At 39.2% G+C, this 27,527-nt stretch overlaps 1 protein-coding gene across 3 annotated transcripts in view; it reads left to right on the top strand.

The window, feature by feature from the left end:
* The window catches only part of KCNQ5 (potassium voltage-gated channel subfamily Q member 5), a 279,943-nt gene that overhangs the window by 233,368 nt on the left and 19,048 nt on the right, over positions 1 to 27,527 (top strand). The window contains exons 6-11 of one of the 3 annotated variants that reach the window (XM_063152922.1): positions 3,802 to 3,912; positions 5,783 to 5,878; positions 9,111 to 9,205; positions 10,737 to 10,763; positions 13,728 to 13,784; positions 19,251 to 19,471. In XM_063152922.1, coding sequence (XP_063008992.1) covers positions 3,802 to 3,912; positions 5,783 to 5,878; positions 9,111 to 9,205; positions 10,737 to 10,763; positions 13,728 to 13,784; positions 19,251 to 19,471 — 607 coding nt within the window. The remainder of the gene's footprint in view (positions 1 to 3,801; positions 3,913 to 5,782; positions 5,879 to 9,110; positions 9,206 to 10,736; positions 10,764 to 13,727; positions 13,785 to 19,250; positions 19,472 to 27,527) is intronic. The other 2 variants (XM_063152924.1, XM_063152923.1) reach the window with 2 other exon arrangements.

The raw sequence follows: 27,527 nt of genomic DNA, 5'->3' as shown, positions 1-27,527 counted from the left end.
ATTCATTTAACAGAAGAAAATAATAAAGCCATATGGGAACAAAAGGTCAATTAAAAAACCTATCTACTTCAAAACCAAACCATTTCTGAGATATACTGATGTTAACTAGAACTGTTAACAAACTAAATGTCACTTACAGTGACATTTAGTTTGTACATTAATTAGCTTTAGCTGCAAATGTAATGCAGCTGAAGTTTCTGTCCTTCTTACACATTTGACAGAATTTCTCTTAAAAAGTCTTTATTTTCTAGTAACACCCAATAGTTACAGTTGAATGCAGAATGGCTCTGGCATTCCACAGTGTCCCGTTAGTGAACAAAACATATTACACTGAATTACATTGGCACAATGACTAGCTCAAGTGAGTTAACATTGATGAAATTTTTCCCATTTAGTGTAATGATACCATGAGCAAACTATATTTTTTTCATTTAAGTGATGTCAGGTAACAATTCAAAAGGTGAGTACTGCTAGGAGAACATAAAATGACATCAGAAAGAAATATTAGGGTAGAGAATGGCCTCCTGAGTCCTATCTCATCTAATTGAAGTGATCTAAGTTATATCATCACATTCGTTATTATATTACCTCATTTGTATTAGCATATTTATTAGCTCCAGCAATGAGATAATAGATGTTCTATCATCTTTGTAAGCTATGAGCCTGGCCAGACGACACTGCCTACTTTGACTAGTCTGTCCAGACCTCTCATTTACACAAGTAACCAAAATGGAATGGTTTGCATCTGGTGTAAAAGACAGGACTCAGGTAGCCCATTTAGCCATGCCGGAGTAGGATTCAGCTGCTTAGACAAAGGCATACAGTACCATCAGAGATCTGTTGGACAGTCTGCTGCCTCTCTTGTGGGTGGTCCCTGTTCAGATGCCCTAGTACAACTCTGGTGGCACTAGTTGGTTTTTTTTTTCAGACAAGCCCAAGTCGTTCATTTTAGGATACAATAAGTTACCTTTGCACTTTGGCCACTTCTCTTACCCACACAATGCTAGCTGTAACTTCTGCCTGCTTCTTGCATAATTGTCAGTGATTCTGGAAATTTCTTATGTTGTCATGTTTTCACATCCAGTAGTTTTCCACGCCCTGCACAGTTAATTTAGTCTCAGGATTATGCCAGTCAAGGCCCGGCCAATGGTTCACCAGCAGCACTTACAAAGAGGCAGTGGATTATTCCCAAACTCAACTTTGAAGTTGTCCAGAAAACATTTTCTTAGTTGTGTGGTGAGAGTAATATAAAATGAAGATCAAACCCCTTTACTCAGTGTTGAGTAAGACAGTACAGCATGGTGCTGACACCTATACACCCCTGTAAAGACCATCCTGAGATAAAATAGCTCAAATAAAGCAAGAAGCCACTGATATTCTTAATCACATGCTGATACTGTTAAGTCCTTAGTACCTAGAAGAATTGAGGGAAAGGCTTAATAGGGTCTCGTTATTTTCTTTGGAGAAATTTCAGAGATAGACTCTGTGTGACTGCTCCTGGTTTTGGATTGCTCTCAGATGTCAGGTCCCAAAGGTTCAAGTTTATCTCTGACTTCTTTGGAATACAGTTCGGTGGCAATATCATTAATATGCAGGTGACGCTTGGTTCTGTTTCCCTCTCATCAGCCCAGACAGGAGATATCTCTGTACTTTCCAGCGACTGGCAGAGATAGGGAGCTGGATGGAAGCCAAGAAAGCGGGCTCATTCCAGAGCTCCAAACTGCTTTTCAATAACTGGCCTGGAAACAAATTTTGAGGAACTTTTTATTCAGGGATTCATTTGTTCAAGTGTTTCATTCCTCTTGGGCCTCAGACTGTTCTGCAGTTGCCCTCTGATGTGAAGAGCTGTGATTATCTTCTTCCACAAACAGATCAATCCCCTCTGCCAGGCCAAGACCATGGCTGCACCAGCTCATCTCTGAGATGAGAGAGTTGCATTCTCATGTTCCTTCCTCCTTCTTACTCCATCTCAGTCTCTCGCTGCCTTGAGCAGGCTCTGGAGCCTGTTAGGCACATCTGTGAGCTGACACAACGGACCAAAGCAGCAGAAACAAACCACACAGAAATGTGGATAATTTTCTGTCCCTTCCTGGGTGGCATTGGCTTGCCTGAGTCCTGAAAAGGCTCAGAAGAGAAGATGGGGCAGGGAAGTGAAGAGGAGCAAGGAAGAGTGAGACCTGATAGCCTTTCAAGGTGGTGTGTCTGTGATCAGGCTAGTGTTACAAAACTTGAGACTTGATAACCACTTGAAATTTCAGCTGCAGCCAGAATTCATCTCTCTCTCTTAGTCCCTGTGGCTTTCTCAGGGTAAATTACACCCGCAGCTTGTTCCCAACAATGGGAGCAATTAAAAGCACTGTTTACTATCTACAGAGTCCTAAATAGTTGAAATCTAATTACTTCCAAAAGACTTTCCTTCTTTTGTCCCGTGGTGACCCTGACATTAAATAGAATTGTTTTGGCCGTCTTGCCTAGGAACGGACTTTGAGGAAGCTGGAAGCAAAATAATGTCTCTAGAAGGCAATTTCCTGAAGAATCTGTTGCTGCCAGAATATTTGCTGAGCCTGAACTTGCCCACATTTGGTACACGATGTAAAATAATTCTCCATGCACATGTTCTCCCTAATAGCAGGCCCCGGAGTCGCTGGCACTCGGCCTGCTGTTGTCTGTCTTTGTCCTTTAACATCGTGTGCCGCTGCCGGAGCACGTGCCCCGCAGCCTGCCGGCCGGCCCTCAGGAATCCTGGCTCTGCCCTGCCCTCTCCAGCTGCCCACGCCGGGCAGCTGCATGGGCCTGACCTCTGTGAAAGCACACAGACACAGCTCTTCTGCCAGTCCAGCCCCCAGACATGGGACTGGTGTGCTTCCTGGGCAACAAGCAGCCTGGAGGGCAATTCCTTGGCTCAGGGAAAGCCCTCAGACTCATCTTTTGCCTTCAAGATGTATTCAGTGAGCCCCAACCATGCACCATTATCTCAGTGGCCACGTTGATCATGGCCAGTGGTCAATGAGCCCTCCCAGCTGCACCAAAGCTTGCCTCCCCCTTCTCTTTGGCCTGTCCACAGGCAGCTCTGAGCTAACGTGGTCCAACAGCCCAAGGCACCTCTGCCTCTGCTGCTGCGCAGGAACCCTTGGACCTTCATGTCAGGAGTGAAGTAGGTGCATCTGAGCCTGTCAGGGGAAGGGGAAAGGACCAGAAACTTTACTTGGAGTCCCTCCCAGCTTTTCTTTGGTGTTTTTTGTGTTTCAGAAGATAATTCACTTCAAATCATACTGATGGGTTTACAGAAAATGCAGCTGCTTCTTGCAATTCCTTTGACTTTATATCATCTGCAAGCATCAACTTCTTCCCTCCTATATTTTTCCAGTACTATCTCAATGTAATTTATATTTCTTTAGCTAGACAAATACATATAGTTATATTCTCCTGCAGAAAACAGGTGAAACACCTTCACATCTATGGAAAAAAACACTTTTTTTCTTCCTAACTTATATCATTTCCTACCATTTGCCTCAAATTTGAGATCAATGTAATTTTTCATTCTTTTTAAACTTACTACTTATTTAGATGTTTTTCTCACATTTCTTATTTATCTCAGTTTTATTTAGTCAAAAACAGTATTACATTTTCACAGAAAAGAGTCAATGTTAGTATATTTATGTTCATTTTTTTAGAAACAGCTATATGTTTCAGATGTCTTGGATTAATTAGTGGAAATGCTGCTTCATGCAATGTAAATAATCTGCAACTAATCTGTCAGAGAGTTCTGGTAAACCATTTTGTTCATTCATTTCTTTTTAGATCACATTGACAACCATTGGCTATGGAGACAAAACTCCTCTGACTTGGCTTGGAAGGTTGCTTTCTGCAGGATTTGCTCTACTTGGCATTTCCTTCTTTGCACTACCTGCTGTGAGTATGCCTATAAAATTAATAAAAAATAATAGAAATTCCTGTAGGTCCTGCCACTGTTATGATACAAAAAGCTCAAGGAAGCTGTCCACATGAAGACCAACTCTTTAAGGCTTTTTGCTCTGCAACAACACTAGTGAAGTGCGATCCAAAATCTAAAGAAAAGGTTTGCTGTCCTTGGTTTAGTTTTGGGAAGTTTCTCTGGCACGGACAAAACTGGGAAATAACCCTAAATTAGGTTACATACTATTTTGTAAAGTTGAAAATCCTTCCTTTTGTTATGAATTGTGACATATATTACTGCTTTTCTTTCAAATTTTTCAAAACAAAATAAAAATAAAAGCACATTATATGTTTTTCTAACTTAGATTATAGTGAAAAAATAGATATTTCTAATAGCATGTTTTGTACAGCCATACAATCTACTGACAAAGAGTAGTAGAAGGCCTTAAATCAACTAATGGTTAATGTTGTTGAATGCAAAAGATGCAACTATCATTTTCTGTGAATAACTAAATAAACATTGCAGTTTATTTATGTTTTTTCTATCAATGTTCAAGAGACTAATGGAATTGGCAATTATCTAATGACTAAAATATAGTGTAGCTTCAGAAATAAATTCTCAGGTTTTTGAGTGAATCTCCTTTTTTTAATTAGTTTTGAATAAGCATTGAATGAGAAGTGGTATTTGTAATTTTTGTACTGTTTCCAGTGCAATGTCTTTTGGTATTTTAATACTCATATGCTTTATCTGTAAATCATTATAAAACATGGATATTATAATACTTCATTTGTTTTCAACTATATAGATAAACCAAGATTAAAAATATTAATTTGTCAACAGCATCAAATCATCTGGTGTACTGCATTTATTTCTTACTCTAGCTACAATGAGTATTTCAGTATCTTTGACATACTATAATGCATTATAATTATAACCCATTACCTGTTTGTGAATCCTTGACATTTATTGACATCTACTGTAATTAATTCCTTTTGTCACCTAGTCACCACTAACAAGAAAGCTAGTCTTAGCAGCACTACAATGAAAAGATTAATACCCTTACATATTAGAGATGCCACAACTTTTGTTCCTCATGTCATATCTATGTACAGATACTAGTTTTCCTCATAAATACTTCAGTGCTGAATCTGTCTGTAAAAGAAGAGGTATGTGGGAAACTTTTGCACTTCTTATAGTATTTTATCCGGACTAAGAATCAAGTGGAAATATTCTTCCTTATAATGCAGACATGTCCAGCAAAATTATTACATTCCTTGCAAGTCAAGAAGGAAAACATCCTCAGTTTTTGGATCTATTCAGTTAGAATCAGATTTATCTTACTCAAAGGTAAAAGGCTAAAAGAGGAGAAGTTTCATAATTAGCTTTTTCATAGCCTCTAGAATGAACAATGGGTATTGTTTAATGGGAAAGATCAAGAAGAAATGCATTTTCTAAGTTTTCTAAAATCAAAAGTTCTAAGTTCTGCAGATGTGGACTTTGATGTCCATGTATATCTGGCGTACCTGTCAGCTGGTCATTTCCTCATTCCTGACTCAAGTTCCTCTGAATATTCCTGCTTGATTTTATAAATATATATCTATCTCTATGGCCTTGGTAGTTGCAGGAACATAGTGTAGCACAAAACCAGGCAATGGGTGGTCATTGGTAGCACCACAGATGTTATGTAAGAAATCTCCTGCTTCACCAGGAAAAGGGGAACTGCTTCTGTGCCTTCTACTATCATACACTGGTCATAAATGTGTTATCTGAAGCAACTATATGGTGTAACATCTTCACGAAGTCTTCGTAATTGATGATGTATGTTTGTTCAAAGACTACCTACACATTGATAAAATGATATTGCAGGGCATCCTTGGTTCAGGATTTGCATTGAAAGTGCAGGAACAGCATCGTCAGAAACACTTTGAGAAAAGAAGGAATCCAGCTGCAAGTCTAATTCAGGTAAATATGAAATCACCAAAAAGATAATCACAGGTGATTTAAAGTACATATTAGAACAAGTCTTATTTCCATTTGGAAAGTTTTGTGGAAATAATATTTAACAGATTGGTTAGTTTCATGAAATAACTTTGTTCAGTGACTGCTATGTGTTTTTGTAATTCTGTACAGAATCACAGATTCATTTAGGTTGGAAAAGACCTTTAAGATCGTCAAGAAAAACTATAACAAGACACAAACTATAACAGCATTTCTGTGTGTAGCTTTTGCTCCTCTATCCATGTTAACGAGACAGAGGCAAGGATGCCAAATGCAGGCCTGCAGTCAGAAAGCTGTTTGGAAAAAGAGAATTGATCCCTAGATAATCCAACTGACAGCACAGTGCTCTTGCCTATATTAAGCTACTTTTCATCTCCTTTAGAATATTTAGAGGGTTTAGAGTATTTCAGTGAGTGATGTACTTGGTGAAGATGAAACGTGTCCTGCCCAGAGAATTGCTTTCACTATGAGTCAATTCAAAAGTTAGAAATGTAGGCACAAACAATTTTTAAATGTCTGAAATTGTCTGAAATTGTTCTGATGGGATGGTGCAAATCAACAAAAAGTTGAGGAAAAAGCCAATGCAATGTTTTGCATTGGCTTTTTCCTTAACTTTCAGTCCTAGTTATAACTGAGAAAATACTCCAAAGAATCATTTTGCACCAAACTTTGCTCTACTTGATGCACTGAAAAAAAAGGAGGGAAATAATCTCCTAGAGTCCTAGTTTATTTTCCTGGGATGCCGAGTATTCTATGTGTGCCATGTATGCTGGGTTTTATTTTTGAAATAGTAAATCCAAATAAAGAAGCTGAGTATGAATATGCTAGAGTTCCATGCTAAGTAGTGATAGATGTCAGACTGTCTTTGAAGCATTCTTAAAGTTAATAAATGTTTTCCATTATTACTGTTCAATTATTATTAAATTCTAAATATTTAAAAGTTAATATTTTTTAGAATAATTGACAGAAATAATTCCTCTTCTTTTGTGTCTAGTTTAGAATGACTGTCTGGCATATTTTCTAACACATATATTCTGATCTACTTCTTCCAAATTTGGTTGCCAGACGAAACACATAATAGATTTAGGTTTTGGATATTGCTCTTATTATTATTTTATAACAGTTCAACTAAAATATTAGTAATACAGCATGCTAAATAGAGTAAGAGTAGCTAGCTGCCTGATTTTGGAGATTGACTCTTAGCAAGTAAAATCATTGTGAAAGGAAGACATTTGTTGTGGGATCCTATGATGAAGGCTGTTCAGCATTTACAGGTTCAACACTTTCAGTGATCCAGAAGTTAATATAAAATTGCTGGTCAAGATATTTTCTGAAGGCACAAGGGCTGGCAGCATAGGAAATATGAGAACATGCACACAGGAATAAAACCAAGGATGATCTGAGTGACTTTTAGTGTGAAAGGATCACTGCCAAATGTTTTAATACAAAAATACAAAACTTGATCTGGAAACTGAATCCAGATAATTATAAGATGTCTCTATCCCAGCATTAATGAATCAGGAAAGGATGTGATCACGCATGAGAAATACAGAGGAGAAAGACAGGGAAAGAAGGGTCAAGCGCTTGATACAAGTTCCCAGTATGTTACTACAGCTGGTTTTATTAAAGACCTTAGATACAGAACCAGTAACATAATGAGAAGACTGATCCTACCACTGTGTATGATGATGCTCATACTAATATGCTACATATCAACTCAGCATCTACAGTCTGTAAGTGAGACTGAAATATTGGAGAAAGCAAATAAAACATTGGAAAAATGGGTCAAGGACTGGAGAAAATTTCATGTTTATAAATGCAGGATGTGTCTGAACTGCATATCATTGGGTCCTGTAACAGTGCCCAGGTGTTTTTTTAATTGTCTTTAGCTTATCAGGGCAATGTCTATTTTCTAACCAGTTACACTGTGCTAACTCATCTGTTGCCACAGATAGACACTTTGATAGAGCCTTTACCTATAGATAGCTGTAGAAAAGTGAAATATTTGGTCTGGATATACCTTTCTCAATTTCTTTAGCTCATAAGAAATATTTAGTGTGAGAATTATTTGAACACAGAAGCTCAGAAAGGAAGTCTTAAAACCTACTGGAGCATTTAATGAGTAGACAGAAACATAACAACTAACTCTGGCTACAAGCCAAAACCAAAGAGTTTCAAATTAAAAATAATGCAGAAATTTTTGACAATGAGAATGCTCAACCAATGAAGCAATTTTCAAAATGAGTAACAGGTTCTTCATCTGTTAATGAAGACTGGATGTGTTTCTGGGAGATACACAGTAGGAAAACACAGGGTATTAGATTCCATACAAGAATACCTAGATGACATTTAATGGTTGACAATATACAGGAAGCACAGATGCTCAGCTAGTACAAATTAATATAGTTATGCTGACATCAGGGAACATGTCCCAGCTTGTAGAACTAAGGCTCATCTTACTATCTACATGCATTATAAATCTAAACAATGGACACATTTTCAATGCTATGCTTTGGTTCCTCACTTTTGCTAAATGTTTAAAAACACAAAATGAATAATTTCAGTGTTTCAAACCATAGAGAATGCTTCTCTTTACTTTTAAGTTCTTTTTCTCTGGTTTTCATTATGATTTGCCAAATGTATTATGACATTTTCTTCACGTCAGATTGCAAGTTTGTGTGGGTGTCCCCTATGGACTTGTCATAAATAAATCACTGCAATGCTTTTCTGAGTACCTTTATGTGCTGAATATCTTCTGGTGCTTTCATAGAGCCAGTAAGTCTTATCTTACTGCATGAGGTGTACTGGGATTCACAAAAGTTTTGGTAGGTTTGTACTGGTATTTCCTGAATCAGCCTAACCAAGCACATTCTGGTCTGAGCAAAATCCCCTCACTCTGTGGTCAGTGTGGTGGCATTGTCACTTCATGTTCTTGGTTCCTTTGTGCTTTTCTATTGTTTCCCCATACCAGGCTTCCTGGCGGTTTTATTCTACCGACGCCAGCCGAACAAACATGGCAGCCACCTGGCGATATTATGAAAGTATTCTTCCTCCCCTCAGGCATGTATCAGTGCTATGAATGATAAGAGAAAGATACAACTTGTATCAGTTACTAATCTGCTTTTCAATTTTTTGTTTCATCCCCTATTCCCTCTTGCCTTGTTTTTTCTTTTTTTACCGTATATCCTGCACGTAGTGTGTATGGCGCAGTTATGCTGCTGATGAGAAATCAGTTTCCATTGCTACCTGGAAGCCTCATTTGAAGGCCTTGCATACCTGCAGCCCTACAAAGTAGGTACAAATATGGCAGCTGGTGCTGGTTTTGATGTGTGTTCAAGCTTATAGAGAAGTAGTATTTGTCTGTTTCGTCTTGGTTTGTTGTCTTTAGTCCTCTCAAGTCCTGTCATTAAAAATTTCAACTAACAAATCAGATCAATATAATGTAGGAGCCTAGGAACAAATACAAATCATTGCTATTTATCTTAGAAATGCACAGGCATTAGAAACATTTTCCCAACAACCCACTCATGCATCACAGTTAATGATTCACCTCATTCCAAATTATCCTCAAGGAGAAAAATATTAAGTTTAATGCAGAGCTTGTCCCTTGGTTCAATGGTATGTTTATGCCTGTGCCTCTGTATAAGGCTGTAGCTGCTGATCTACCTTTCCAAAGAAAGAGTGCCTTGTGCTATTTTGCAGGTGAATGCACTGGGGAATTTGCTCCTTTTTGTCATAACTTCTGATATATTCAGTATTTCCTTAGGACAAACTATATATGCAGTCATACATACAGACAGTAGAAGATGACTCAAAAGACCTGTTGCCACAGTTTGGCAGACAGGAAATATTTGATATCTTAGTTTGGGTGAGAATTCACAGAGCACTGGCAGCCCAAGACTTTTCAATAATTCAATAAAAGTTTAGCAGAAGGCAGCAAGTTGATGATTCAATACGGGGCACAGATCAGGAAGTAAAAAACACTTGATAAAGATCAAAAAGGAGAGTGCTAAGAGCCTTATGGGAAAGCTCTGATAAGCATCTTAACTGTTGTTAATTGCAGACAGTGCAAGAGAATTAGTGGTTTCTCTCAAAGCTGGGTGATGAACATCCACATGACAGTAAAAAGGTAATTGTGTGCCAAAAAGCTCAGCCAAAAAGAAGTTTGGCTGGGTATCCAAAGCTGATCTTTGAATTTCAAAGAGTTGACAAGAACAGAGCCGTAAGTAATCCATTACCATAACTCTAATTCCAAACTGCTCCACACTAAAAGAACCTTTTAGATTAAAAGTTACATGAAGTATTGATATTTTACATATACAAACAGACTGAAAGCAACATTAATATAAATGGATGGATAGAAAATTACATAAATAATGAAGCTGTATCCCACATAAAATATTCTAAAGTATGACTGTCCCTCAAAAGTGCATCTACTTCTTATTTTAAATAAGCATATTGCTGTGCTAAAATGGAACCTTTTTATTTACCAGAAATAACATATCTAATAAGAAACTACAGCTTTCTGTTATATATGTGTCAGCAATGCATTTTGCCTAAGTGCTTTGCCAACTCAGTCTGCAGTGGTATGTACTAAGCATGTTATGCATGTGTTAAAAAACCTGAAAAGTTTCTTTTCCAGAACCATTGTAGTTATGAGTCTTGCTTGAATGTTTTTGTGGTTGCAATGTAATGTGTGTGTTGTGCAGCAATTAACATATCCATTTATGTCTATCATACATATAACATCATCTCTAACTAAGTAATGTGATTACTATCTGCATAACAAGTATGTTTTTCCCTCCCACTCCCTCACCTGAAGAAAAGAACAAGGGGAATCTTCTAGCAGGTTTGTAGTTTCTTTTATTTCTTTTATCTGTGAAATTGCTGTTTCCTAATGGCTTTTAGATGTCTTGGGTTCTGTACAGTAGGTTCAATGAACTGCAACCATTGATGGATAATAATCACAAATTGGATCTTTTTAAACTCATATGCTGCTGAAATTTGCTTCTTTGTCCCAGTTTTTCTATGGAAAAAATAGGCAATTTTTTACACATCTAACAGGCTGTAGCTTTGAGAAAAGCTCAGTTTGAACAATGACAGAGCAGCCAGTGGACCAGCCTTCCCAGACCCAGCTCCTGAGCAAGGACATGTCTCCAGCTTCTGCTGTAAAATCAATGCAGGATTTGCAGAGGAAATTAGAGACATATAGTTTAATTTGGCAATGTCAAGAAGCCCACCAACCCTCCATTGCAGGGAGAAACCCTTTGATGGGTCTGGTTGGATGTCACCTTTGCTCTGCAGGAGCATTCTCAAGACTTCTCAAGTGCCATGTCTCCACATTTTCTAACTTTTCTGTCATCCCCTCCTAAGGAATATTTTGGGACATAGGAGGTTGGGGGAAAGCAGCACTGCAGTGTCTCACCTCCTCCTGGCTGCATGGCTTGCACTCCCCCATGGCTCAGTTCAAGCAGAGGAGCCAGGCTGGTACCTGTGCTGAAGAAAGCCCCACTGCTGTCAGCCAGGAGCCCAGATGGGCTCCCACCCAGCCGAGATCCCAGCTGAGCTCTGACTGCCTACAGCTGGCAGCAGCAAGCCTTGACAGGGCCATCCTCACTGGGTAAATAAAGCTCTGGAGAGGCATGTCCTAAGGCACTGGGAGAAAATGCTGGTCTTTGCTGCACTGATAGCCCAAATCCTTAGGAACAGGAAAGGCTTCAGTGGCTAGAAATTACTCTATCTCAGAAATTCATTAGGGATGGGAATCAGCCAGCATTTGGCAGCTGACACTGTGGTATCAGCATGCTCAGAGAATAGCAGAATTTACCTCCCAGCAGAAAACACTGAAAAGCCAAGGAAAAATGTGTTGATGACATATCAGCCCCTGAAATACATCCAGCCCCGAGTTGTACTGTGGTTCACAAGTTCTTCTGGGTTATTCAGTCTTCACATCAATTACCCATGTCCCATTCCACTTCCCAGACTGCTCCTCTGGCACCTGACTCCGACCTTTTCCTCCAAGCACATGTAACTGCTGTTAGTGTCACTGTGACTCAAGGGGACAGGATTTGCTCTGTCAGTTCTGGGACTTTTTGTATACATTACCTCCACAGGCTTGCTAGCAACACATTGATCTCATTAAATTATTACAGTCTGATCCAAACTTCTTGCACTCACCAGCTGTATTTCCTAGTCTTTTTGACAGCAGCATTTAAAATTGAATTTTTTAAAGGTGAGACAGAAGTTGCCAGTAAATGAGCATATCCCTCTAAAACTGGGATTTGTGCAGAGGGGAGAGGTTATTCCCAGTTGTACCAGCAAGCACTAAAAGAGACAAATTTACTTACAATAACTGGAAACTAGATGAAAAAAAAACCCAAACACCCAGCTGTCAAAACCATGCTGTGCTCTCCCTATTGATGATAACAATTGTGGCTTCAAATTGAGTCAACAATTTAGCCAAATTTATTCACTTTATTTTCACTGAATGGAAGATGTTTACTCCTTCAGAAACACTTAATTAATATATGCACTGCTGCAAATTAGGGTATATGTAAAAATGAACTAGTTACTTTTAAGATCATGTTCTACTGTAAGAACCCTACAGACCCCTCAGTGCCTTTTAAAAAAGGTGTGTTTTTTCAGTGGCTGTTTATTGCTCTTATGCTGATATATCACTGTATGTTTGTATCACTGAAAATACAAGTGGTGTATGTGGTCTTTTGTGGCAAAGATGTAAATGCAAACCGCTGCAATGTACTTTGAGATACCTGTCCTTGACTATTTAACTTGTTTCTTACTGCAATGCTAAGTGACTTGCATGGGATGCTATGCGAACAAAGTACGATTCTTCTTGTTTCACTCTTAAATGAAGAAGTGTTTGCACAAGCAGTACATTGGATTGAATTCTGAACATGGTCTTTGCTCTATATTCCCTTCTAAGAACAGTGAAGAAAATCTTCAGGAAAAGTTCATTATCTTCTTTCCTACCAAATTGACTCATATTTACAGAAATTAATTCTTGTGTTTTGTCATGTATAAACCTGCAGTCTTTCATTAGGTGATGAAATGTTGCTATGCATTTGAGTTGAGAGAGTTGTGTTTATGAGGCTGCAGCTTCAGATTGATTTTTTATGTTGTATTTCCCAAAATTTTACTCACAAGTATTTTAATTAATCATTTATCAAAGTATTGGTAGACAACCTCTCTGGTGTATCCAGGCTATAAATGAGATATTTCTATAAATCAGCTCCAGAGTTGTGCACATTATTTTAAAAGACTATATCTTAAATTCTTAAAATCTGCAAATGCACACACTGAAAGCAATCAAACATTTATCTCTGTTCAGTTATACAACATGGCTGAAATAGTTCCTGTGCAGGAAACTAGATCAAGACTGATGAATCTTGTCACCTACAGAGAGCATAATCAGTCTTAAACTGTGTGTAGGACATGCACTGGGTGTCTGCAAAGGATGAACGTCACCCATCTAGTCTTGTAACTCATGAGGCTGAATATGCATTCCCTATTCAGACAATTCTCTCTGGTGCAATAAGAAGCAGTTTTGCCAGTATAAGATCTTCAGGGGAAAACTCAGTCCTGTTCTGAGGGAAACAAGTAAATTATGTTATGGAATTCTTTCACCTCCTATACCATATCTGTTTCTAAAAGATTTAATGTAAACAACTCTGCATGCACCATATAAAAAAGAAATTGCCAATGATGCATAATCTAGCTTGAGGTGGAAAACCTAACCCCTCACCCAGCACTGGAATGCCTAGTAACAGAGTCCTCTATCTCCCCTCACTCCTAGTAAGCTTTGTAGTAATAAACAGAAGCTCTTCAGGATGTACACCCCTCGGAAACATAGGTATTCAGCATCCTGCCTATTCACATGATGTTTGAGAATGCCGACTAACATCAGGTGCATGATCCATTCACTTCCCCTCCTCAGTGCTTTAAAGTTCCTTACTCCTCCAAATGTTTCCTATTTATTTTAAGTGCCTGTAAGTCCCTTTTTGCTTGTTGCCTGCAATGCCATTAACACAATGGCAGCAACACCAGTTGTTTCAAACTCATCCAGCCAGACAATTGCAGTGGCAGCACATCGCGGTTTTACAAAGCCCCATTCCCCTTCTCTGCTTGACACTTCAACTTTTGGAATGCATTACCCTGTGGAGATCTAAAACTGGGTTTGAATATTTGGGTAAAGCCATTTCCCCAAGTCCAAGAGGATTTTTATGACCATGGCAGTTGATTTCTCCATCTAATTATTAGTGGAGAATATTAAGCTATAGCATGCTAGGCAATTACAACAGCCAAAATGTGCAATTGTTCTTGAGAAGAATCCCCTTGGACACAGCTTGTGGATGATGTGCCTGCATCCTGTACTGGAAGGTAGAGGAGTGCAAGTGAAATCAAGCATCTGCTTCAGCTGAATTCTATAGAAATTGAGTCTCTTACCAAAAATGGTAATTCCTAGATAGATTAATCTTACGGGAAGAAGCCTATGATTCATATCTCAAGCTGATTGCATTTTTTCTTATTTATTAAAAATAATGTAAAAGACAGTGGAAGTACAAACTGATTACAGAAAATTAGGATCAAAATAGTTTCTCTTCATTTAGAAATTGTTTTGAAAAGGAAAAAATCCACAAACACCCTGAATATTTACTTTTCCTGATTGACAATTGAAATATAATATATTGTGGGCTGAAATTCTTGCTTTACTTATTGAAGGTATGAGATACAACGATAAATTTCTTGAGTTTGTGGTCCTAGCATGAGACTGGTGGTGAAGTCTTTGAACTTTAGATCTCACAGTATTATCCATTGCATTTGCATTTGTTCAATTTAGCTTAATTTCAGTAAAAGTATTTGTACGCTCAGTAAGAGCCAACACCTGTATTTATAGGTAGCTAACTACTGAAAATTGGCACGGGCACCTGTTTGCTGTTGTTTGCCATAGGTGATAATTTCTGGCAGTTTTATCTTCTGTCTCACGACTCAAGTCCTTCTTCCTCACCCTCAGGCCCTCCAGTTATTTCTGATTCATTTCAATTTCTTCCTATTCTTGCTTCTACCAACTGGCTCAGTATGAAAAGCTGAAAAACAAGGTGAAATTATGGCTAGTAGCAAGCAGTAGTGCTGAAGCTCTGAGACTGAGGCAGAGCAGAAGTTTTAACTTGACCAGAAATCTAGGAAAGTGGCAGGCAAATGGGGGAGTGGGACTGGGAAGGAAAGAGATGCTCAGTTAATAAAGTATAGGGAGATGGTCCGTGGAAGACAGAGCAAGCAAAGGTTTGCGTGCCTTTCTCCAGAGCAGTCATTTGGACCGGGAGAAAGTGATCGTTCCCTCTGAGTGAAGCTACAGTGACCTCTAGTGTCCCTACACACCCATTCCTTCGTAGATCAAAGGTGGCAAAGGCAGGATTTGAAAACAAAGAAATAAAAATTAGAAAGTCATTTGCTATCCTAGGGAAGTGAGCCCCTTGGGCATGAAATGGGAGGAATAAGCCATAAGATCCTACAACTGACCTTTCAGAAGGCTGAAAAATACAGAAAAGTCATTTGCTTCCTTTTCTATAGCTGCCAGTTGTAATTGATCTCCACTAAAAGATGCTTCAAAGCTCGAGTGTTATCAATAAGGATACATTCCACAACTTTCAGCCTGCAAGAATAGAGGAGGGATAGGTCCAAAGGAATTACCATTGCCAGGGAAGTCTGTCAGGGAAGAAAAATGTATGTCAACCAATTGGGCTAAATTATAAGTCATATAAAGTACAAGAAATGATGGACAGACACACATCTAAAGGAATGCAGAGATAACAGGAGACAGCTGTGGATTTCTCAACTCATTGTAATTTAGTTTTGATTTAGGAACTTGTGCTATTTTATTTTCCTGTTTCTTTCTCGTGGTTTTTGCCTTTTGGACAAACACACAAAGTTTGTGAATACTTATGGGGATGGGTGAATATCCAATGGTAATTAACAGGTTTACATTGATTCAAGGGATTTCCTTTGGATACCATGTAAAAAGAGAGGAGAAAAGGTGAAAGATAAAAATATAATAGGCCAGGACCTGAAAGATTTGAAGGATTTTTAGCACACACAAGCCAGTACTGATACAACCAGCATTAAATCAGAATAAAGGGCTCTAAAGGAGTCACTGGCTATTGATTCAAATGCAGAATGTCCAAAGATGCTTGAATGGTGTGTTATCTTCACTCTGCAATTTTAACACCATCTCTACTGCTGTTGCAATAAAGAATCCAGAGCCAGGAGCTAGGCATTATCATAAGGAAAGGGACTTTTGCTCTGGAGAAAAGCATGGTCAGGGAATGCTCAAAGTGCTCTGATTCAATTACTCCTTCATGATCTGTTATTTCTCATACATAGAAGAGCCCCAAGACAGTGTGTTCCCAAGCACAAGCTTTCTTCTCTCAACCTTTCTTCTCCACTGTCAGTCACACAATTTATGCCTGTGCTGAGAGGGACCCAGTGACTTCAGGAACATTTCCCACCAGTCTCAAAATAGGAACAGGAATCCAAGAAGCAAAGAACTGCTCTAGCTGGTCTCTTTGGGTATGCATCTCAAGATGCAGAAGAGAGTTTTCAAAGCCTCCCTCCTTCAGGGGCTGTGTTTCTCTTCACAATGCAGTGCTCCCTGCATGGACCCTTGGTGTGTCAGTACATGGTCATTGCTACAAAGCAGACTTGATTTGAGTTTTTAACTAAAAGCTCTGCAGTTTACATTAATATTTTAATTCTCAGCATTGCACTTTTGAAAAATGTCGGTAGTAGAGATAAAATGCCTACTGTTCCTTTCACCATTGCCTTGCTGCTTTGATTTGGAGAACTAAAGATATTCAGGTTAAGTAGTCATTCTGTACCATTCAGCTTTTATAAATGAAATAATCATGTCTACCAATCATTTAAAGGCAACCACTGCTTTCAATAGTGCAAATTAATTGACAGAACAATACATGTTCTGTTTTGGTGTTGGTTTTAAATTTTCATTTTTATTTTGGAGTTGATGTGATTATTAAAAAATATTACCTATATGGATAGGTTTTATGGCTATTTTACCCATTTTCCTTTCATTTTTATTTGTGCAGCAGGATGAGAGCTGTCCAGAAACTTTTTAACTCTGATGTTTGGGGGGAAAAAAGCATCAATTGACTTCATTTTTCAATAGCAAGTACAATTTGAGCCATAAGGGGAGTTTAAAAAAGGGGGACACTTGTAGGAATAATATCTATAAGAAGAAGTCAGTTTTGATTCTCTTCCTCATTCTGTATAACATGACAATGCAATAATGTGGTTAATAAATATTGTACATATTTTCATACATATTTTCATTGCTGTGAAATGCAAAAGATTCCTGAGCTGAAATATAATTCAGTCTTGAAATGTAATTTGTATTCAAAGCTAAATTCTGGAACACTTTTCTTTCAAACATTGGGTTCTGTGGATCTTTTGTATTCCTTATGCCACAGCATTGGGTAGCAATTTACAATGGAAATAGATAACATTTTTGTCCCTGTGATGTATTTATTTCAACAATTGCTTATTTGGGCAAGAAAAGAAGGGGATTACATTGAGAAAATATAGTAAAGGTATTATTCTTCCAAGTAATCAGACATGCCATATAGAAATACATTTATAATACATTTATCTAATAATCTTTCTATTGATGTGTTCATTTTTTATTATTCTTGAAAATTATCACATTACAAGCATCCCAGCATGTGTTTTGCCTGCAACAAACTGCATCCTTTCTGCTCTCAGGAATGTTTGTACTCAGACTGAAATGCTATGCTTTGCTATGCATGGACAAAGATATGTTTATCTCAACATTTCACAGCCACAGAGGTTTATAACTTCTTTCCATTTCATATAATTACATGTTAACACTGTATTTTCAGAATGCAGTAGGTTAAACATCTAAGAACCACATAGTCCATATTAGCATTAGTTAATTATCCCAGGATCTGTTCCTGTTCAAAACATCTTATGGGCATGGTGAAATTAAGTGCAAAGACCTTGAGAGTACTAGAAAGTGTCTTAGCTTCAAGAACCCCCATAATTTTCAGGTAGACAGTCATTGGTAAAGGTGTTTTAAAAGTCCCGCTGCAAAGCCTACGCCAGGGCAGTAGGACTGCAAGTCCCAGTAACACCCTTCCATGAACAGACACTGCATTGCCCTCATCATCTCTCCCCTTGAAAGAACAGGAACACTCGATCAAGCTGACCATTCCCTTGCTCAACCAATTGAATTTAACCTTGCATATAAAACAAGGTTTCCAGACCTTGGTATCAGACTCCTTCTCTGTTTGCTCTTTGTGTCTTCTGCTACGGGAAGGGACAAAGAAAGGCAAAAATGTTAAATAATTAAAAAGCATAGGTAGATAGTCACAGTGACCACAGGATGTTCATCAGATATGTTTGGGCAAAGGTAATTTAAGCTCCAGGAAATAGAAAATCTACAAAACCCACAGTTAGCTGGCTGGGGGAGAGGACTACCAGCACAGCCGGAGAAAAAAAAAACCCTTAAAATTGGTCAACCATAAGACCACAGGGTGACCATTGATGCAGCAGACACAATCATGAGCTTGGCTGGGCTCTGTTACCTGTCCAGTACCACCTGCACACAGTCAGCTCCCAGCTAAATCTTCAGCAATGACTCTAGGGACCACACAGCATATCATTGCATTTTCATTAATCAGCCATCATGCTGTTTCTTGGATATTTTATTAATTTTGGTTTTGTCTTGTCCAAGTAAGTGCTCTAACAAGGAATTCTGGATATGAGTGATCACTAATCATGCATATGAAATGTTTGAAGTGCCACGTCCTGCAAAAGCATGAGTATATGCTAACAGTATTCTTTGCCTGCTTAAAAAAACCTCAAACCAGACAATACTACATGGCATGCAGTAACAATAAAATACAGTTTGGTTTTGTTTATCTGAAGATATGGCCAGAAATGCACTGAACTTGGCTGACTAAGATGGAAACAAACCTTCAAGTTCAAGGAATAGAAAAAACATCATGGAGATTAGTATATAATAATTGGGTGAAATTGTTTCTATTTTTTAATTTCCTTTAGAAGTTTATTCTGTACTGTATGATAGACTGGAAATGCTAATGCTTCTATCAAAAAACATCAAATCAGTTCCATTCACAAATTAAATATATTCAATGAAAATAAAAGTGTTTAAGAAACCGATTCATACCAGTGATATTTTTTACACAATTTTTTCAATAATCATACAATAGAAAAAAGAAAAGGATTGAAGTAACTATGAAATAAAATATATTTCTCTCTCTCACAGTCAAAAGCTAAGTTTCAAGGAGCGGGTCCGGATGGCCAGCCCACGAGGTCAAAGCATAAAAAACAGGCAATCTTCAGTGGGAGATCGCCGCTCACCAAGTGCTGACATTGCCACCGAGGGCAGCCCAACCAAAGTGCAGAAGAGCTGGAGCTTCAATGACCGAACCCGCTTCAGGCCCTCGCTGCGGCTCAAGAGCTCCCAGCCCAAACCCATGGTTGATGGTAGGAGTTGTTCACCCCTTGTTTGCCACTGCACGCTGCTCCCAGCTGCTCACATTCCTGCACACTTGCACAGTGATTGTACACATTTCAGGAAGGCAGAAAGAATTGCTGTTTGGGGCCAGAGACACAAGCCAGCTATAGTCTGCTTCAAAGACCCCGATAATGTGATTATTTTTTTAATAAGAAATCATGTCAGTGGTGCGTAGGGAGCAACTGGTGGAAAAGAGGTCTCTGCGAAAAGTCACAGTGGACTAAAGGCATCCCAGGGAATTGGCTACAGCAGCTCTTCTGTCATGGCCACTCTCCCACTACTGAGCTCAGCTGCTGCCCAAACCTGCTGCCTCTTGCTGGTGTCCACACAGCACAGCCAGCATTGTCTGTGCCCTGGCCAGCCAGGAGCACAGCTTGTGCAGAAGTGGCTCCCTCAGGCAGAGGGGTCCCAGTGCCTGCACTGGTGATGGAATCACCTGCCACCAAGGGATACACTACTGGGTGATTTCAGTTTTACAGGGTTATATCTGCCTTGATAAGGCACTAGATTTTGCAAACAAAACAAGTGTTATTGGTTTTATGTATTGCTTTCTATAGGGTATTTTGGATGTAGGAAGCACTCCTAAAAATGTCTTGTTGAACCTGCAGCAGGCAGCCCAGCCTTTCCCTCAAGCTGCCTCCTATGCTGCTCTATTCTCTAGCTTAAGTCCACTTTGGCATTAAACTAACCAGTATTCGGGCAAGGATCTTCATCTGATGAAGCCTGCTAAAACAAAGGCAGTGACTTCCCTAACCAAGGAGCACTAAACTGGATGACAGCAGCCCCCTGACAGGCAGGAGCTGAGAGAACCAAGTGAAACTGACCCCTGTGTGGGACGGGTCCAGCACTGAATGGTGCACTCACATAGCTCTGGGGGTACTGCTGCCACAGCTGATTTTGTTTTGGCTTTCGCCATTCCCATATTTCCCAATCTATGACTGTTTTGCTCTTTCTTGTGGTACTCTCCATGTAAAAACAAGGGAAACAAACTGGTTGACTGCCACAGAATGCAGTGACCCTGCCTGAATGGGAAAGGTACAACCTCTTTCTACAGTGGCATCATGCATGCTACATACAACAATTGTGGTAAGACTAATTAGACAGAAGTGCAATGTTGATGTTGCTTCCTTTTTAAGAGCACATATTATCACAAACATGTAAGTTGCAAAAACTCATTAAACTGCAATGCCCCATCCCTCAGTGAGGATGTTCTACACAACAGATCTCTCCAGGAAAAGCCTGGGTAAATAAACATTTCCTGGAGGGCAACCAAGACAAACCAATGGTATTTGCTAAGATCATCATTCCAGGCTAGACCTCCCCTACGGATATGTCTCAGATTTTCCGAAATTCTGAATTTGCCTGAGGTACAGTGAGCTGCTGGGGTGTATCAGGATATTATCCAGGTTGCTCCACTCCACTATCCACTGCTATCCACTCTTGTCTTCATCCTGGGTTACAGGCCCTGGCTTATGTCCCATGGCAGCTGTATCACAGGGCTATGTGACTTAGCCTGGGTCTCACACTGATGTGAAGCTCAGCCAAGGCCATAATGGGAACTGAGAAGTGCTCTAGGTGGCATAGTGGTTGAATCTACCCTGTCTAAATTTAGGCATCCTACATAATCACTTATAAAGCACAAGTATCATCCCCAAACCGCATCAGAAGTAATTTCATAGGTTAAACTCCTGTAATTCACACTGTGCCTGCAAATGACCTAAGGAGAAAGTAATTTTCTGAGCACTCTCTCAGAGTATCAGTGGCTCACTTTTGCCCCAGTCTGCACCTCACTGAAGCACCTGTTTCATTTTTCATCAGCCCATTTATCATAGAATCATTTCCTCAGCATGTCCCCTATTTTGTCCTGTACATATTGCCATCAATAGCAACTATGTGCACAAGCAGATCATGCTACCTCTGACTGTTTCCCTCTCACGGAAAAGGTGGCATAAACAGCACCTTGGGGATGTGTATCTCTTATCTGTAGATAAAAGACAGAAACAACAACAGAGCACTCATTGCTGTGCGTAAGCCCTTGAAGATCTTCCCGCTCCTCAGGGTGAGCACAGCCTGTTTCCTGGTCAGTGATTTCCAGCTACTAGTCCACCCTTATGAACTGGGGCCAACAGATACAACCCATTTCTCATCTCTGGCAGAAGGAACAGCTTCCATTGTCTCCAGCTTTTAGGCAAATGCCAAGTTTCCATTCTGGGACCTCGTCCAACTACTTCTAGGACCAGTATGATTAGAGAGATGTCCAGTGTGCTCACTTGCTGAGAGACAGCTCCCTTCTGCCTTACCCAAACTTTTGCAGGAAAAGTCAGGCACTACTAACCTTTATTTCCTTTTCTTTCTTTTCTTTCATAGCTTGATACTTTCAGCATTTGACAGCTCAGTGAAAAAGATCTCAAGATGATGTATTTAATTTAGAATATCTTGCATTTTTCACTGGATGAAAAAACCATTATTTGCAGCATATTATTCTTATCTCTTGCTTGCCAGGTCCTCCAGTTTCCTCCTTGAGGTATTCCCCAGCCAAATAATTAATAACTTTGGCAGGCCAATCATCAAGCCAAAACTAGAAGCCAAATTTTTCTGGGTGAAATCTTGGGCACATAACAGTACACTTGAACAGCTGGTCCTTCTGGTGAGTCCTCCATCTCTGTAGGGTGTTTGGTGGGAGAAAAAATTACACTCCAATATACTTTTAGGGCAGTGACAACATAGTGCTGGATACCCAGTTCAGTGTCAGAACTTCATATCAGTGAAAAAAATAGAGTCTTACTATGAACTTCCTCTTCCAAAAGAGAAAAGAAAGAAGACATTTCACTGTATGGGATGTAGAGTTGTAAATGCTCTGCCTAGACAGAGGACTGAATTCTGTGTGAAAATAAAAGAAAAATGCAAATCTATAAGGAGAGGCTTCCCAAAGGAAGGGCAGTTGTTACCATATGAGGATGATTTAAGGCAGATCAATGGTCGACACAGAGAATTTGCAGTGCTGACTGAGTTCTGGTAAGGACATGACTGAAATCTGGGCCAAAACCATCAGAAAGAGACTGCTAGAGAAACTCAACATTAGCAATTAGAAACTGGCTTGCAAAGGGAGGTTTTGAGTCCAGATAGGAGCTCATGGGGGTAGCTAAAAGGCTAACCTGATTGAAAATGTAATAGCTTGCCTCTTAGGCTACCCAGCAACAAACACTCTAGCACTCCCCCACTGCATATTAAATTCATAGAAGGAGAATTTCTTGGCAGCAAGTAAAACACTTAAGCCAGCCACTGGTATATCCCAAAAGGATTCTGGCATAGCAGCCTTAGAACAGTATGACCAAAACCATTGCCCAAATGGCCTTATTTACAGTTAGTAACAATCTTCTGAAACTGCCATAAACCATTTATTGCCAATGACAAAGTGGGTCTGACAACAGCAGTAACTATTTCAATTACATGTGTGCATCTGCAAATGGAATCCAAACCTGAGGGAGGTTTGATGGTTAGATAAGTTTTTGATGGCCTGACTTTTCTAGGTCATTCAACAACAATACAGGGGAAAGTGAATATCAAGACTTACATAATCAGATTTTAAATACATGTGCAGTCTCTGGTGACATGTGGTACATAACTTCCAGAAATCTTGTTGAAGAGGGGACTCTGCACAAATTCACAAAGATGCCAGAATGCTGGCATCTTTGTTTTCAGCCTAAAAGAGAATTATCAGGCTGAGGTATATGAAAGGGAAATTTTCACCAATCAAGAATGGTAAATAGTAAAGCTTTACAAAGCACACACTTAAAAAGGATTGTATAGGGTCATGGAAGAGTCTTTTCCAAAGGGATGCTATGTCCCAGAGGCAAAGGTGCTGCCTGACCTTGGAGCCCCTCACAGCCCCCTGTGCACCTGTACACGAAGTGAGCCTGGAGATACCTCTGGCCCCAAGGCCTCCTCATGCAGTATGGCTTTGGTTCTTCCCTGTTTTGCTACCAAAAACAGGGAAGCTGCAGCCAAACTCTCTGTGGGGAGTGGTGCCCAGAAGATGAGAATACCCACCAGCAGGGTCAGCCCCATGACAGAGTCTGTGCTTTATTAAATAGCACTGGTGATCACATGCCTTGCTTAAGGCACTGTGCCCATGCCTTGTTGTATGTTGCGTATCCATCCACAGACACTCAACCACACAAAATCTCTTCTTTACAATGGTGTTCCTGTCCTGTTTTGTTTCCTGCTTGCCTTACTTTCTGAGGAACAGAACATTTTCTGCTTAAATCATGTGCCAGTCTTGTACCACCACAGCTGAATTAATAAACCAATATTATGTTGTGGATGCAGTTTTCTGTGAGGGACAAAAATACCCTATTATATTTGTTTTCTACCATCCCATGCTTCTAAGCCCCTGAATGAGTTATTGTGCCTTTACTGTAACCTAGAGACATTGTGTGGCTTTTTGAATAAAACATCAAAAGCATCCAGCACTGGAGATATTACAAACATATTTCATTTGATTAATTAAAAAGAATTCTCTAAGGAAATATTTGATTTCTTGCACCATCCCCAAACATTATACACTCACATGACCTCTAGCCTTTCATTCCCTAGAGAGTACTTGCACAAAATCCTGAGGGTAGAGTATATTACAAGAGCCATGGAAAGAATGCAATTGTGCATTTCAGCCCCCACGTCCTCAGTTACTACCATATAATTTATGTATTGCAAAAATGACAAGTTTTCCTTTCAGTAGCATAAACAGCTTGACCTTGGATAAGGTTCACTTGATGTGGCAGAAGTCCTTAGTTGGGTTGCTTCCACATCTAGGCTTAAATTTGCTGGTTCAAAGTGAAGCTGCATGTTGTCAAAGTTTGAATGAAATTTATTAGCAATATATCAATCTGTGCTAGACAAAAGATTTATTTTCTTGTTATTGCCTTCCATAGAGCAGATAGAGCTCTCATTTATTACCACTGTCACTGTAATTAACTAGGAAGATCTGGCATTCTGATCTAAGCTCTGAGTCATTTTTGTGAAAATAAGTACGGGTCATTGGTTTTGAGGCATTATTTTAGTTTATACCAGGCCAAATGAGTCCACAATTTAGTCTCTTTCTTTACAATACCTCTTGAAGAACTTGCTGTGCACCATTTCTCACTGGACTCAGTGGTCACAGGTACAGTGATAATGATTATTCAGCTTAGCTCTGTGAGGAGCAGCAGCAGACCATCACACAGAAGTATGATTTGCATGGGTTTCAGAAACCCTTATCTGCAGTGAAGACTATACTAATGAAATAAGAACTAATTTTGAGAGGATGGTCATAAAACTTCCCAGCCACATGTAACCCACTTGCACCAAATCTGAAACATTTGAGGAATAGTTTTATTTTTATGAAACATTACCAAGGAAATCCTTCATGGCTTTTTAAAATACAGGGCTATGCTGTAGATACCTGAATCTAAAACAGCTATAGCTCTCTAACCCTTTGCCCCTGTCTATGACCTCCCTCAACAACAATACCTGGAAATCTCCCAGGGCAGAGGACCTCTGAGGACCTTATGGAATATCAGACATATATCAAGTGATATGTTCTACAAGGTCTTGAAGGAACACAGTCAATTAAGTGTGACATTTAGCTCATTAGTCTACAGTTCCAGATACTATAATATGTTTCTGCAATTTATTTTACAGTTTTTACTTCTTGGATGTGGTATATATAAAATAACAGAAACATGTAGCTAAAAATACACTAAAGCCATAGATTTAGAGTCACCTTCTTTTGTTTTTCTCACATGGCCATCGAAAGTTGCTGGCTAATTTGCTACTATTTATAATAAGATCAGCCTTTCAAGCAGCATAATTATTTTGCATTTAATGAATTGTTTTTAGAAAGTCTCCTGGTCCTCCATATCATCATTCAAAATTAAAAGGATTCCTTTTTAATTAAGAAGTGGGAGCTGTTCCATGAAATATTGCCAGTGCAGAAATTTCTGAGAAGTCAAATAATAACTAAGGGAAGGGAATGCTTGAATTTTAGATATTTGGAACTTACTTGCATTATATGATAATTGATATAAATTAGGTTTCTGACCTTAAAAAAATTGCACTTACAGAGAAAGAAAACTATATCATTATATCCAGAATATGTAAAAAAACTTTCCACCAATTCTGTCTTCCATTTTAGCCAAACCAGAGGATTTTAAGAAATGCTTTAACATAGGTAATGTTGTTAGGGATATCCTTTAAGATACTGTGTGTCATACTGCACTGCAGTTCCCAATAACGTCCTCTTCTCCTCCCCATCTGGAATGCTTTGTCTGTTTCAGGAGAAATATAAGGAATGGGCTATTGATGTAGCACTACTGAACTTCCCATCAGTACTGCCACCAGTTTCCTTCCTTTTCTGAAAAATTTCTTTCTAGCATGGAAATGGCAACCATTTCATAAAAGCTCCCTGTAAACAATATTTTTAAATGTTGTAAGTCTTATTCCCGCTTTCTTACTTTTTTCACTTGTACACTGTTGTCTACTACGAGGGATTTTGGTGTCATTTTCTACTTGTTCCACCTTCTTCCTTCTTTGTTGATTAGAAGAAAGTCTTTCCTTTTGTTGGTTTCTTTTTCCAGAGATCGAGGAAATAAATACATAATTCACTCCCTTGGGCCTCCTTTTTCTGGCCTCTGCTCTGGAAAGCATGTAAACATGGGCTGCTGCCTTTCCCACTCAGGGGAAGCTTTGGGCATTCTTATTAAGTATGTGATTAAGTTCCATCACAATTAGCATTGCTTTCTCTAGTTTATTTTTCCTATGGAAATTGGTGAGCAATCAAAGTAAAAACAAAGTAAGTGAACTATGTACTGTGAGAGAGCCAGCTTGTTGATGTTTTAAAGCAAAGGCAAAATGGAAAGAAAGTCAGTTATAGGGGTAGTGAAGGGATTTTGTATTCATGGTTCAACAAACAGGAGGATGAGAGCTTGTGAAGAGGTGAGAAGTTTCATGAAACATATTTAAACAAAGGCACTAGGCTAATACACATTTTGTTTATAGAAAGGGAAATTGCATGAATCACATGAACATAAACCATCAAGATGTTTGTACACAGAGTAATTTTTGAGGGGAAAAAAAGAAACTGAGATTTTGTGAAACATTCTATGCATTACAGCATCTGTGGAAATACTACAAAATATGTAAAGGATTTTTTTTTTTGAGAATATAGGCTAAATCCCTAACACAGTAAATGCTCATAGTGAGGAAAGGTACTTCAAAGGCAGGGGAAAGTTGAATGACATACACCTACCTTGCAGATACCCTAGGCATTACATAGAGCAGCACAGCAGAGGCTCTATTTGCTCACCAAGGAGGCTGAAAGAATGAATAATGAGTATTGAGCTGCTGGCATTACTTCTCAAGCAAGAGGGTTCATCTGAGCTCCGTAGTCATGTAGACTAAGGCAGTTTGGAGTCCCATAACAAAGCAGCTGCCTGGACCCCCCTGCTGCAGCAGACCTATGCACTGGCACCTCCCACAGGGACAATCTGTCCCCCAAAAGCTTTGAATTCATGTCCAACTTTACTTGCCCAGAAGTTAGATGCACTGAATTACCCACTCATTTTCTTTCTGACCGCTCACACAGAAAATGAGTGTCGAGATGAGTGTGTCACCCTGCACTGCTGCCCTGGACAGCCAGAGAAGCTCTACACTCCCATGAGGCTGCTGAGCAAGGTGGAGAACAGGCTGTGGAGCTGCATTATGAATTGCTTGGACTTCAATTCTCAACTCAAACTCTAAATTTTGATAATGACAGTTAAAAACTATGGCTTAAAGCAACTCTGCACCTGTGAAAATTAGGCCACCATCCAATTTTCACCTTGAGTCATACATTTAAATGAAAATCAATCTGACATTTTTTCCAAACCAGTGTGTTTTTAACCAAGTCAACACAATACTGTGCTGTAACATGAGTAAGTGCAAGTCATATGCAGGCTATCAACTTCAGGCGCCTTTTGAGATTTTCCCACATTGTATTGGTTTTGCATG

The sequence above is a fragment of the Melospiza melodia genome, chromosome 3 (assembly GCF_035770615.1).
Source record: "Melospiza melodia melodia isolate bMelMel2 chromosome 3, bMelMel2.pri, whole genome shotgun sequence".
Lineage (NCBI taxonomy): Eukaryota > Metazoa > Chordata > Aves > Passeriformes > Passerellidae > Melospiza > Melospiza melodia.
This window is presented reverse-complemented; position numbering and strand designations above follow the sequence as displayed.